Here is a 15,313-nt window from a genome sequence, read left to right on the forward strand (position 1 = left end):
CAGTGATGCCGAGAGTACGCGCATTCTGAGTTGTATCTTAGTGACTGTATTCTATTATACTCTAAAGGCATTCACTTACTGCTCGCATCTTCACATGATTGGTTTGAGATTTTCTATGAAGCTTTGTTAAAACATGCACCTGGCATGCTGTGGGATGTGCAGGAACTCAGACACCCTGCTTATCACCAGCCAAGGCCACAGAAAGGCGATTACAGCATGTGGAAAAACAACTTTTCTCAGTACACTAGGCCACTTGAGCTCAACATACAGAAACACAGAGAATAGGAATGTTCATTCACTAAATTTTTCACATTTCCCCCCTTTTTATCCTACAGGATAATAATTGCTAAAGGAAAGAAATGTACACAATTTCAGGAGTAAGAGTTCTCAGAGAGATTCGACTTAACACGTCATTGAGTGTATAGGGATAATACTAAGGCTGTTTTGTAAGACATGGACGTCTTAAGTTAATGCTAGCAAGCTATATACATAGGTCAGGAAACAATAGAACAGAAAAGCAACCACAAATGAGTGTTTTAAGCTAGGGCTAATTTCATGTCAGCTGTGCTGATGTCGTCAAACGGTGGGTTACAGTCTTCGTGTGGGTTTGGAGGCCAGTCAGGCAAGTCGTCTGGGTCTATTTTCACCATCTGGTAACCAATATTTGTCAGCTGCTTCTGAAACACAGACATACAACAATGACAGAAAACAGGGAGTAAACATAGCATCACAATCACTAAGCCCAGGACCGGTATGGTGGATGGAATCAGTCTTCCATCCACTAAACCAACGCCATCAGCTGTCTTCGACTCCTCCATGTTCATCTGCTCGTAATTGTTCAGCAACCTTGCGCATCTTGTGCAGTGCCTCAGTGATGTTACCGAGTTAACCCTTGCCCTTCTTGACGTATATTGGTACTCAGAGCGGGCATGCCCTATCAGCCCTCGTCCCACCTCACCAGGACTTGGAGGAAACTCGAAACCCTAAGACTTATCTATCGGCTAGACACTGAAATACTCTTCCCTATTGAGGGTGCGTGCGTGATTGATGTGATACTCGCACTGTTCCATGCAGTGGTGCCTTTATTCCTCATGCACTTTAGTCAGTGTCCAGGTCACTTAGGCCTTCCTTTTCCTCCTGCTCAGCCAGTTTAGGAACCCTCCTGCAGTGGCTAGCATGAATCCACATCACTCTGCCTGTGACCTTCACTGCTGTTGGTGTTGTGGGCAGGACCTGGAATGGGCTATTCCACCGTGGCTTGTTCCACTTGGTTCGTCGGAAGTCCTTCACCACTATCCAATCCCCTGGTTGTAGATCCCTCAGTGGGCTTGGGAAGTGCTTCTTTTACCTGTTTGTGGATAGATTTCAAAGCAGAGGACAACGTTGCACAGTAATTCAACATTGCATCATCACACAGTGTGGTGTCCGGCAGTGTTCCTTGATCTGGCCCTATCCCTGTGTTGGGTACTCATTCAAACAGAATTTTATATGGGCTTAACCCATGTTTAGGCCTAGTTTGCATCCTCATTTGTGTGAGTACTACAGGGAGGACCTTTGTCCATGCTTGCCCTGTTTCTGCACAAGCTTTGCTTAGTTTATTTTTAAGGGACCCATTTTCCCTCACTGTCAGTTCAGTGAAGTCCATTTGGAGATAATCAAACAGTTTGTCTGGTATTGGGTGTGCTGCTTGAGTTAGATACCTTGACCTGCATTATGTTGTGCACATATCAAGCATTGCTTACAAAATTTCGCAGCATAATTTGAAAACCCCTTTGTGAACCATCTCTTTGTTACTTCTGCTACCATTCCCCCCTTTTGACACATGGGTGAGCTCATGTGCCAATTTTGCATAGAAAGGGAACATGTGTTTTGGTAGACAGGGACGGCCCGAGGGACAAACCCAGACCGAGTTTGCAAAGATGCAGCCAGCCCATTTCCAGACTTGTCTCTTGTCCTGGGTGGCAGTGCTCTGAAGGTCCACTAGCTGTAAACAGGGGGTAGAAACCTGAGGAAAAGCAAGGTTAGAGGGTGAACTGGAAGCTGAGGCTGCACACTTAGCTGCCATGTCTGCCCTGGCATTTCCTTGAGACACAAGATCAGTATTGTCAGTATGGGCAGCACACTTACAAACAGCAATGGCTCTAGGGAGTAGAATAGCATCCAACAACTCAGAGACCAGTTTATGATGTACAATGGGAGATCCTGTGCTAGTGAGAAAATTGTGTTTCCAAATGGTGCCAAAATCGTGCACAATGCCAAATGCGTACCTACTGTCCGTAAAAAATATTGACAGATTGCCCTGCAGCCAATTTGCATGCCTCGATAAGGGCACAGAGCTCTGTGGTCTGCGCTGACAGGTTTAAGAACAGACACGACGCCGTGAGGACCTCGTGATCTGAGACTACGGCAAAACCTACTTTGTTCTTTCCTGTCTCTGGAGGCTGAACATCCACGTAGAGGACCATGTCTGGATTTTCCAAGGGGTCGCTCTTTAAGTCTGCCCTGGGGGAACAAAAATAGTTAGTGAGAGCGAGACAGTCATGTGGCTCTCCATCGTCCTATGTAGGGAGAAGAGAGGCAGAATTCAGAACAGAACAACGTTTCACAATGATGTTAGGCATATCAAGTATGACAGTGTAATACTTTAACCATCTCTGTGCTGACAATTGTGACGTCTTTTTCTCCAACAGAAGCAGGGAGACAGCATATGGGACCAAAAGGGTGAGGTTAGAATACCCCACAATATTTCTGGAAGCAGTTACCGCCTTTTCAGCTGCAGCAACTGCACGCAGGCAAACAGGAAGTCCAGCTGCCACTGGGTCCAATTTGCTGGAGAAGTACACTACAGGTCTTAATCTATCCCCATGTTTCTGCAAAAAAAAAAAAAACAGAGGTCATGAAACCCTTCTTTTCATCTACAGTTTGAACAAATGGTTTATTGGGGTCAGGCAATCCCAGAGTGGGTGTGGTCTGCAGAGCGCTCTTTAGGGATGTCAGGTGCGCGCGGAACAACTGCAGCATTGACTGCTTGCAGATCTTGGACAAACCTCCACTCATCGGGCTGGGACGGTTTTCTTGCTGTCTTAACTGGGAAAATAGGAGTGCGCACTGGAGAGTCCTGGCAAGGGACAATTACTGTACACCTGCCTTCAGCAATGAATCAAAGACCGGTCTTATACCTGCAATTGCTTCTGGTTTGAGTGGGTACTGAGTCTGGTTAGGCCTGAAATCTGATTTGGGGGTGACCACCACTGGCTCAGCATTCTTTATTAGGCCTACATCATGTTTACCCTTCGCCCAAATGGAATTTGGAACTCCCGCCAATTTGGGGTGCACCTCTGCTGGAGTTATGCCTGTGAAAACGGAGACAAACAAGCCACTATGGCCGGGGTCCCAGGACCCTGGTCATCAGTAGCTAATATTATGCTGCGCTCAACATGCACACACATAGCATGACTGTTTGTAGACCTCAAGCTTTTGGCAAAACAACACACTAGGGTCCTCTGTTTGGGACCATTCATTGCCATTGACTGCACACTTCTTGATCCATTTCCCCATGTCTTTCCAATGGGCGGCTCATGGCTTTGCTAATGAAACATGGGGTATGGAATTAACGATGTCAAAGAAATCATGCTGGCAGCAGCTGACCTCAGAGTCCTCTGACATGAGGCTGCATGCAACATGTTTGAGAACACTGCGATGAACATTGATGCAGCTGTTCGGACAACGAGTAAGATGAACCTGCACAGCGCAATAACGTTTAATGTTTAATAAAGTTTTGAGGGTCAAACTTTCACATGCGTGGGGGTCTGCAAACCAAGTCTTTTCAAACTCGACATCTTTCCCTTGGTGAACATGTGCTGTGCAATGCAATTCTCCCTCTTTCATATAATCTGTGTCTTGAAGGTGTTCAAGTGTGCGAGCTGTACAAGGTGTTTGGGAGTTTGTGTGAGTTGATCCGAGCAGAGCCGCCAGACATACACATACAGGAGGCTTCCAAGACCATACTGCACACCGCACATTTCACTTACTTCAGTAGTTAGTCCATCTGGAGTGGACATGAGATTTACTGCTAATTTGCACATTAAATCGTGTGCTAACAAATTTACTGGACATGTATGTGAGATGAGGAATGAGTGGGACGTAACTATTCCTCCCTCGCTTTTTCACGGGAGGTTGACTGAGAAAGTTTCGGTCACAGGTCGCCCTGAGATGCCCATCGTCTGAATTGAATTTGAGCTGAGCGGTGGGTCTACTGGAAGTACCCCATGTTGTATGACTGAGTATCCTGCTCCAGAATCTACTAAAAAGGTTAACACATGCCCACATACAGTAAGAGGCATACAAGGGAGTTTAGAGAAGGGAGTAGTTGTGTATTTTAACAAACTTGATGCAACTTCAGGGGTATCTATTTGGACTGGTGTATCGGGCGTTTCTGTGTAGTCTTGCTGTTGCATGCAGGTGCTGCTACTAATATGTTTAACGTTATGTGAATGTTTCTGTCTATGTGTACCGGTATGTGTATCATCAGATGTGTGTGTGTGTTTTACCTCCCCTGTTCTCTGTGCGGGGCCCATTCCCGGAGTCCGGCCGGCAGTCTGCTTTGCTGTACTCCTCACAGGGCCTCTGGCTGCTACTGTGGAGACAATCTCAAGCAGTGTGTCCCTTCTGATTGCAGTTGTACCAGGTTGCGCCTTTTATCCAGGACGGGTCACCCCCTGCCATCCTGCCTCGGCCCCTACCTCGACCTCTTCCTCTTTGTCCAGGCTGAGCAGTCTGGAGAAGAGTGGGAGTGGCGGCATGTAGGTCTTGGGCTCTTTTTGTTGACTTTGTCTTCTCCTTCTCTTTCAGCAGCCTTTCTGCATGCACAGCATACTACTCGATCTTGGTGAGACTCAGGAGTGCCCTCCACTGCAGCCAGGGTCACGGGCCTGGTCAGGCCACTGTGTTTCTCATACGCGGCGGTGAGACGGGAGAGAAACGCTGATACCACCATCTTCTTGCTTACACATACTGATCTTAATCATGTCTATGTTCAAGGGAAAGGCACTGTCCAGACGAGCACAGAAAGCAGTGATGGTATCTCTGTACTCACCATTGCCATTTGCTGGTCAGCTTCTGGCCAATCTCTGGAAACTTTGTTCCAATCTATACCCATCTTGGTCATGAGTAGGCGGCGAAGTTCATGGGTGGTTGGTCGGAATTCTCTCCAAAATATCAACAGCTAATTACCAAATCTCTTTCCTCCTACCTCTCTCACATTGGGAAGAGAAGCCATGCTTTCCTTCATGTCAGCTGTCATCCAGAGTCTGTGGACTAGAAGCACGCTGTCAGCTCCAGCCACTTCCACCACTGGAAGATGAAGGACTTCAGACTTTAGGTTACGGCCTTGTGGACCCACTGGTGAGCATGTGGTCAGGTCCAGGAGGGTGTCTCTTCCGTTGCCATATGCAAGACTGGATCTTGTGTGTGATGGAGAAGTGAGGGGAGGCGCTGATGCTGGAGGTGGCTGGTAGGCTGGGAGAGATTCCAGAGGCTCAGTTTTTTGCTTTGTCTCAACTTCTCCCCCTTTCTGTGGGTGAGTCGCTTGTGGGAGTGATGCTCCGCCTTGCTGAGGAGGCAGTGTGTGTCGGGGTGGTGGGGCAGACTCCAGATCAGGGTCCATCTGAAATTTCAAACACTGAGAAGAGGGTGAGAGCCCTGCCTGTCGTTTTTCTCTTTGTACTCTCTCTTAAGTGTTGCTTCTTTCCATGCAGAAAACGCCCACCAGTCCCCTACAAACTTAACATTATCTGCAGATTCTTCTTTTTCCTTCCATTTCAACTTTTCTTCTAACTGTTCTATCTGTCTGGGACTAAAACTGCCCTTCTCAGGGAATCCTAAGTCCTTTACCCAAATATCAAACTGTGCCAAACAATCCTCGCCATATGAGGTTTTCATAAACTGGATGTTTGGGCTGTCATAGGAACACCCAATTCTTATTATAGCACATGTAGCCTCAGGCTTACTTGCTTGTTTCTTTTCTTTCCCTAACTTACTGTTTCTGTTCCCCATTGTACATCGTTATATCAGTAGGTTATGACAACAATGGCTGAATTTTTTACTAGGATCACAAGAAGAACAGGTTGGACTATGTCCAAAAATGTGACACAATAATCCTTTAGGTATGTTCTTATTAGTAAACAATTTATCTGACATTTACCTTAAGCTAAAAGTAGGTATCATTTAGCACAACAACCTCAAAGACAACTCGTGCATGTGTATAAAATCTATTTTTCTGTTTCAGAATTTGGAGGAGGACAGTACTCTGTTAATTCATCAATATTTTGCGTGCACACCGGGGTGTCTTGGCGACTTCGTGATCAAACCTCTCTATCCTGTTCCTACAATGGGCCAGTTGTTCACACAGAACAAAGAGAGCAAGATTCAATTCTTTCCCAGTTACGAATCGCTGAACGTGAATCCATCAAAACACGCACCCTTACTTCCCTCTCTCAAGTAGGTGAGCCATTACTCAGTCATCATTTAGGCGGATTTTCTCTTAACCCAATAAACTACTCGTGGTTTATTGTCTCCAAACATATTGATGGTACCACAGCTTAGCAGTCCTCCTGGGCTCGGACAAACTTCTGTCAGTCTCTTATATCAGTCTTCCTTGACTAGGACAAATTTCTATCCATCTCTTATCAGTCTTTAAATACTGTTTCCACTAATTTATTTACGTAAGAATGCAAAGTTATCACTTACTGGTTCGGTAAGTCCTGATGGTCTGGTCTCTCGTCCGAGTTCTCAGCTCCGCACCGTAGCCTTGGGAGTGTCCCGTAGTCCGAGGATCAGACGCGTAGAGCCCACCCAGGGATGCCAAATTGTAATGAAAACTTCTAATAAACATTTCAGAATGCTTAGCAGTTGTCTTTTCAGTTATTTATTATAGTAGATCATATAAAACAGATATAAAAGAAGAAGAGAAGAAGACACCACTTCAGTGATGCCGAGAGTACACACACTCTGAGTTGTATCTTAGTGACTGTTATGTATTATACTCTAAAGGCATTCGCTTACTGCTCGCATCTTCACGTGATTGGCTCGAGATTTTCTATGAAGCTTTGTTAAAGCATGCACCTGGCATGCTTTGGGATGTGCAGGAACTCAGACACCCTGCTTATCACCAGCCAAGGCCACAGAAAGGCGATTACAGCATGTGGAAAAACAACTTTTCTCAGTACACTAGGCCACTTGAGCTCAACACACAGAAACACAGAGAATAGGAATGTTCATTCACTAAATTTCCTTCACAGCATAATTACTACTAATTAAGTACTAATTTGCTTACTTTGTTTCATTTTTTTAATTTTTTAATTTTTTTTAAACTTTGTATTGGTATACAACCACCCATGTGCCTGCCAATTTCCATGTAAATAGCTTGAAAAATAAAGTGATTTAGAAAAAACATTTGGTCTCATTCATTAATTTTGAACCATTTTGAACCATCTCATCTCATTATCTCTAGCCGCTTTATCCTGTTCTACAGGGTCGCAGGCAAGCTGGAGCCTATCCCAGCTGACTACCGGCGAAAGGCAGGGTACACCCTGGACAAGTTGCCAGGTCATCACAGGGCTGACACATAGACACAGACAACCATTCACACTCACATTCACACCTACGGTCAATTTAGTGTCACCAGTTAACCTAACCTGCATGTCTTTGGACTGTGGGGGAAACCGGAGCACCCAGAGGAAACCCACACGGACATGGGGAGAACATGCAAACTCCACACAGAAAGGCCCTCACCGGCCACGGGGCTCAAACCCGGACCTTCTTGCTGTGAGGCGACAGCGCTAACCACTACACCACCATGCTGCCCCATTTTGAACCATATTATCCAAATACATAATATTACGACAGTTTTCTAAAAATTAAGCTGGTTTGGGTTTTTGTCAGTCTTTGATTTGTAATGTCTCAAGAACAGATACTTTTTACAGAATTAAAATGTTTGTTCGTTCATTTCTGAATTCGGTGAGACTAGTTTCAAGCAATTTGGATTGAATTTGAATTTTCACCTGACATGCCTAACTCTAAACCATGTTTATAGAAACATTTAAGCATGGGTTTATGTCATCTCCTCTTCCACGTCTGGGCCAGTCTGACCATATCTCCCTGTTCTTAACTCTGGCACATAAACCCATTGTCAACACAGTTAAACCAACAACTAAAGTTGTACAAGTGTAGCTGAGTGAAGTTTCTGAAGAGCTTCAGGACTGCTTCATTCGCACTGACTGGACCATATTCGAGGATGATGACGTTGACACCGACACTTCCACTGTCCTGTTGCACATAAAATGTTGCATGGACACTGTGACAACTACAAAACAAATCTGTGTCTTCCCCAATAACAAGCCATGGATCACAAAAGACATCCGACTACTGCTAAAGGCCCACAACAGGGCTTTCAAGGCTGGGGGGGCAGCAGGACAGTGTTGCCAGGTCAGAACTGAGAAGAGGTATCAGAGATGCCAAAGCAGCCTACAGAAGAAGGATTGAGGGCTAATTCAATAACTTGGATCCCCTTCGGGCATGGCAAGGCATATGTCACATCACAACAGAACACCACCAACCTGACCACCAGCAGCAGCAGTACCTCACTGGCAGAGCAACACAAACACTTCTTTGGTTGTCATGAGAGGAACAGCACAAGGATTATCATGACCACTGCTCCAGCCAGAGACACAAGCTGCCTCATCATACAGTCTGCAGATGTCACACGCACACTCCATAACATAAACATACGGAAAGCAGCTGGCCTGGATGGTGTCCCAGGATGGGTCCTCAGAGACTGTGCTGTGGAACTAACTGAGGTATTGACAAATATCTTCAACCTTTCCCTATCACAGTGCACTGTCCCCACCTGTCTGAAGACATCCACCATAGTGCCAGTTCCCAAGCAGTCCATAATAACCTGCCTCAATGACTAGTCAAGTCAAGTTTATTTCCATAGCGCTTTTAACAATAGGCATTGTCTCAAAGCAGCTTTACAGAATTTGAATGACTTTAAACATGAGCTAATTTTATCCCTCCTCTATCCCCAATGAGCAAGCCTGTGGTGATGGTGGCAAGGAAAAACTCCCTCAGATGACATGAGGAAGAAACCTCGAGAGGAACCAGACTCAAAAGGGATCCCATCTTCATTTGGGTGACAACAGACAACATGATTATAACATTAACAGTTTTAACATGAAGTCTGTTTCATTGATGTTATAACTCAATTGATGGAAACTTGAGTGCAAAACTGTTCATGACAACTGCAGTCCTAAAGTTAGTCCTGTAGTCCTCAGCCATAAGAGCATTACTATAAGTGTCCAGAGCATCTTCCAAGTGTGACTTTCAACTGTCCATATGGGGCCATCCTCCACAGGAGTGATGTGATGAGACTCTGACTAGACATAAGGGATCAGGATGGATCAGGCAGGTCAGAGGAGCAGAAGAGGTCAGCATCTCGATCTCAGGATTGACATGCAACTCAGAGGGACAAGGAGAGAGAAAACACAGGTTTTTAGGTATGCCCAACATCACCTAAATAAGTAGAAACTATACGTTTTGCGCTGAGTGCAAGTAGGGACTCCAGCGAAACTAACTATGACAGCATAACTACCAGTACTTTTTCCCGTTAGAAGTTAAACAGATGTTATATTAAACTTTGTCTTATCAACATTTTGGAAATTGTTTGTGTTCATTGAGATATTGTTTAAAATGTTACTTTTCAAAGGGGGTGTACTCATTTACGCTGAGCACTGTGTGTGTGTGTGTGTGTGTGTGTGTGTGTGTGTGTGTGTGTGTATGGAAGAATAACGTTAATGTTTTGGAATGGCCAAGTCAAAGTCCTGACCTTAATCCAATCGAAATGTTGTGGAAGGACCTGAAATGAGCAGTTCATGTGAGGAAACCCACCAACATCCCAGAGTTGAAGCTGTTCTATATGGAGGAATAGGTTAAAATTCCTCCAAGCCGGTGTGCAGGACTGATCAACAGTTACCAGAAATGTTTAGTTGCAGTTATTGCTGCACAAGGGGGTCAGACCAGATACTGAAAGCAAAGGTTCACATACTTTTGCCACTCACAGATATGTAATATTGGATCATTTTCCTCAGTAAATAAATGGCCAAGTATAATATTTTTGTCTCATTTGTTTAACTGGGTTCTCTTTCTCTACTTTTAGGACGTGTGTGAAACTCTGATGATGTTTTAGGTCATATTTATGCAGAAATATAGAAAATTCTAAAGGGTTCACAAACTTTCAAGCACGTACGTGTGTGTGTGTGTGTGTGTGTGTATATATATATATTCCAAGTGCATTTTCTTCAGTGATATAAAAATTATAATACTGTGGAGTATTCCATCACATTTTATTTTTTATTCTATTTATTACATTCTTTTTTTACTACTTTTCCTTTTTTAATTATCTTTGCTACTTATGGAGCTAAATTCAGAATGCATTTTTTAATTTTGAAATTCAAAATGGAATTTTGACGAAGCAGTTCACTGCATGTCGTACTGTGTATGATTTGTGTATGTGACAAAATTTGAAGATTTGAGGAAATGCAACATTGCACTGATGTCATCTGAAAGCACCATTTTTGTGGCTCACAGTTCAAAAGTACAACCCCAATTCCAAACAAGCTGGGTCACTTTGTAAAACAAGTAAAAACAATGTAATGATTTGCAAACCATGGACACTTTATATTTCATTTAAAATGGCGCAAAGACAACCTATCGAATGTTGAAACTGGGAAATCTTATTGTTTTTTGAAAAAAAATATATGCTCATATTGAATTTAGTGCCAGAAACATTTTTCAAAAAAGTTGGGACAGTAAACAGGGTTTCCATGATTTGCAAATCATCGCATTCTGTTTTTATTTACATTATACACAGCATTGCAACTTTTTTTTTTTTGGAATTGGAGTTGTAAAACTAGTGTATAGCAATGATATGTTCTATTGTTTCTCAGTCCTTTTATCTTTTGTGTTTTACAGCAGCCACTATCATCTACCAACTTTTTATATGAACTGGACAGAGTTACGCAAGATGTCTTAATGGTAAAAATTTTATTTTTTGATCCTTTAGACCTACAAGTATACCTCTAGATTTAATCCCTTTTGTTTCATAAGATGTACTTGTATACATTTAGCTTTGCATTATATGCTTTTATATTCATGATGGCTTTTTACTCACTGTCTAGTTTGGGTTTACCTCCTAGGCTGTTCTTGACTCCCAGAAGACAAGGATTCCTGGGGATGTTGTTGCAATTCCGGGAACTACAGAAAAAATATCCTTTGCATCCCTTATGGTGTTAATTGCATGATGGCTAAAGTATATCAGCAGTAGAGAAGTGATATCAGCCGTGGTCGTTCCTGCCCAGTCCTGGCTGGGTGTAGATCAGATGTGAGCTCCAAGTTTTGTCCAAATTTTCCTTGGCTGTGTTATGCCTCTATTCTGGTCCAGCATGTTTGGGGGGGGGAACAACAACATTGAGGTATTCACAAAGTGCGATGACAATCTTATTGTACTTAACAAGACACAATACTTAGATTTATTAAATTTCCAGCAAAGTTGAGACTATATATATATATATATATATATATATATATATATATATATATATATATATATATATAAAATATATTTGAAGTCAACAAAAATACATTTAATTAAGTAATCCTTAAAACAGGTTTTAATGTCCAGTTTGGATGCAAGGTATGATTTTGGTGTCCATGCAATGTTTCCCAGTTCAATTTAGACAATTTTAAAGTAGTGATTTTTTTTTCTCTCTCAAGTTATATAAGTGCCTTTCCTTGTATGCAGATTACAATACTTTCTTGGCACCAAAGATGCTGCTGTTTGTTGTAGTTGTAACAATGCTTGGTGAAGTTCAAGCACCTATGAGATACTCTCAGAAAGTGTTACCTTCTCTGCAGTACAACTTTGCAAGGAACCTATTGTTATGAACGTGGCATTTAACAGTTATAAAACTTGCACAAGAATCAGCTAAACAGTGCGGTTCTAAAATTGTGATCTCAGGGCTCTCTTTTCCTCTCGCTCTTCCACCATCACCCTTACTATCTGGAGGACAGTGTGCTCATGAGTGCAGTACCTGGAAAATTTCCAGTTTCAGAAGTAAATGTGATTGGTGGTATTTTTAACTGGTTATTTAATTCTTGTATCCATTAAATGAATAGTGCAGGTCAATAGCAGTCTGTGGTGGTGACTGGGTTAAGGGTATTTTGTGCTTATTTTATTTTATTTATTTATTTAGGGATTGGGGTCCTAATTTGGTATGGCCAATTCCCTGCCCCCATCACCCAACAACTACCAACCAGGGAGGGTGACACAAAAACAGGCTTCTTTTGAGGCAGAAAGTGTGGTCACCATTAAAAGTGGTTTCTTAATTTTTTCCATAGCTATATGTCACAATTATAAACACAATCTGACAAAAATAATCACACACACACAATAGTATTTTTCAAGTCTTTATTGAGCATATTGAATAATCATTCACAGTGCAGACGAAAGCAGATGCATACCAGGAGTTGTACGAAAGACTGGAGACCAAAGAAGGAGAGAAAGACCTGTACAGACTAGCTAGGCAGAGAAACAGGGAAGCGAGGGATGTACAGGAGGTAAGAGTGATGAAAGATGTATATGGAAATGTGCTGACAAACAAAGAGAGTGTATTAAGAAGGTGGAAAGAGTACTTTGAGGATTTATTAAATGAGGAGAATCCAAGAGAGAAAAGGTCAGATCCATTGGAGACAGCAAATCAGGAAGCAGAGTTAGTTAGTAAGGATGAGGTGAGGGCAGCCATGAAAAGAATGAAGACTGGGAAAGCAGTCGGACCAGATGGTATCCTGATTGAGGCTTGGAGATGTTTGGGTGAGATGGCTGTGGAGTTCCTAACGAGATTGTTTGTGTTTGTTTGTTTGCTTGTTTAATAAGATCCTAGAGAATGAGAAAATGCCAAATGAATGGAGAGTGTGCTAGTCCCAATATGCAAGAATAAGGGAGATGTACAGAGCTGCAGTAATTACAGAGGAATAAAATTGATGAGCCACACCATGAAGCTATGGGAAAGGGTATTGGAGGCGAGACTGAGAAGAGAGGTAGCAATCTGTGAACAGCAGTACAGGTTTATGCCAAGGAAGAGCATGTCGGATGCAATTTTTGCTTTAAGAATGTTAATACAGAAGTACAGAGAAGGCCAGAGAAAGCTACATTGTGTGTTTATAGACCTGGAGAAGGCATACGATAGAGTGCCGAGAGATGAGTTATGATATTGTATGAGAAAGAGTGGAGTGAATGAGAAGTATATTAGCGTGGTGCAAGACATGTATGAGAACAGTGAAACAGCAGTGAGGTGTGCAGTTGGAACAACTGAATGGTTCAAGGTGAAGGTGGGACTCCATCAAGGATCTGCTTCGAGTCCTTTTTTGTTTGCTATAGTGATGGATAGCTTGACGGACAAAGTGAGGCAAGAGTCACTGTGGAACATGATGTTTGTGGATGATATTGTGATATGTGGTGAAAGTAAAAAGGAGGTTGAGTTGAGTTTGGAGAGATGGAGGTATGCATTGGAACGAAGAGGAATGAAGGTAAGCAGTAGCAAAACAGAATACATGTGCATCAATGAGAATGGGGATGAGAGTGTAGTGAAGATGCAAGGAGTAGACATAAAGTTGGTGAATTCGAGTACCTGGGGTCAACTGTGCAGGAAAATGGGGGCTGCTATAGTGAGGTGAGAAAGAGAGTGCAGGCAGGGTGGAGCAGCTGGAGAAGGATTTCGGGGGAGTCATTTGTGATAGGAAAGTCCCAGCAAAAGTGAAAGGTAAGATGTATAAGACAGTAGTGAGACCAGTTGTGATGTATGGATTGGAGACCGTACCCTTAACGAAGAGACAGGAGGCAAAGTTGGAGGTGGCGGAGTTGAGGATGTTAAGGTTTGCGATGGGAGTGACAAGGTTGGACAGGATAAGGAATGAGCACATCAGAGGGACAGCACATGTGGAGAGCTTGGGAATTAAGCTAAGAGAGATGAGACTGAGATGGTATGGGCACATCCTGAGAAGAGCTGCAGAGCATGTGGGAAGGAGAATGTTGAGGATGGAGCTGCCAGGCAAACGAAAATGAGGAAGGCCAAAGAGGAGATACATGGATGTGGTGAGAGAGGACATGAAAGTGGCAGGTGTGGTAGAGAAAGATGCAGAAGACAGGGAGCAATGGAGACGAAAGATCTGCTGTGGCGACCCCTAGTCGGGAGCAGCCAAAAGAAGATGATTCACAGTGCAGGCTGAAAAAGTAAGTGAACCATTGAATTTAGTAACTTGTTCTTTAGCAGCAACAACCTCCACCAAGTCTTTTCTGTAGTTGCTTATAAGACTGACATGATGAGGTGGAATTTTGGACCATTGCTCACACACTAAACATTTCACACTAAACATTTGTTCTTGATAACAGATTTTTCAATAACCAGGCTTTGTGTGTCTTTATTTAAAGGTCAAAGCACCTGTACATTCCAACGTTCTAATCTCATCTTAATTGAAACCCCTGACTCCAATTAATTTTTGGTGAAGTAGTTAGCACAAAAGTTCACTTTTTTCAGCCTGCACTGGAATGATTACTTAATATTTTTGAGAAAGACCTGAAAATTACTACTGTATGTGTATTATTAGTTTAGTTAAACTATGTTTGTCTATAATTGTGTATGGAAGACGTTTTGTAAGGCTGGAAGTTTGTTGCCAGCAATGAGTTTAGCTGCTTTTACAACTCTCTTGAGGGTTGTGACCGCAAGGTCCCCAGAGTGTCGTGAGAGCAGCTGAACCAATTATTGGAAACAAGCTCCTCGTCTTACAAGACAGACATCTTCCATACACGATGTCTGGGGAAGGCTCACAGATCACCACAGACCATGATCTCACAGATTGTTTCCCAGACTGCCATCAGGCAGATGATACTACAGCATTCAATCCAGAACCAGCAGGCTGAAGAACAGTTTCTACCTGCAGGCCATCAGAATCCTGACTAAACTAATCCAGTCATTACACCCTTCCACTCTCACTCATGCCTCCACTACCTCCGACACACATAAACTTGATAATTGGGGCTTAGATGAAGAACAGACCACATTTTGAATAGTCAATGCAAAAACCCTGGTAATTCCAAAGTGTTCTCAAACATGTCTCTTTTTTGTTGAAGGTGTTCCCATGTTAAAGGATACAACCTCATATTTGTGTACAACCTCATATTTGTATGTCAAAGAATTAGGGA

The 15,313-nt window shown here is 42.9% G+C and overlaps 1 protein-coding gene across 1 annotated transcript in view; it reads left to right on the forward strand.

Annotated features, from left to right (window-relative positions):
- The window catches only part of kti12 (KTI12 chromatin associated homolog), a 112,422-nt gene that overhangs the window by 60,024 nt on the left and 37,085 nt on the right, over window positions 1-15,313 (forward strand). Inside the window, exons 7-8 of the mRNA XM_060922985.1 lie at window positions 11,029-11,091; window positions 11,253-11,321. Of these exons, the coding sequence (XP_060778968.1) occupies window positions 11,029-11,091; window positions 11,253-11,321 (132 nt within the window). The remainder of the gene's footprint in view (window positions 1-11,028; window positions 11,092-11,252; window positions 11,322-15,313) is intronic.

Source organism: Neoarius graeffei, chromosome 6, assembly GCF_027579695.1.
Source record: "Neoarius graeffei isolate fNeoGra1 chromosome 6, fNeoGra1.pri, whole genome shotgun sequence".
Taxonomy (NCBI): Eukaryota; Metazoa; Chordata; class Actinopteri; order Siluriformes; family Ariidae; genus Neoarius; species Neoarius graeffei.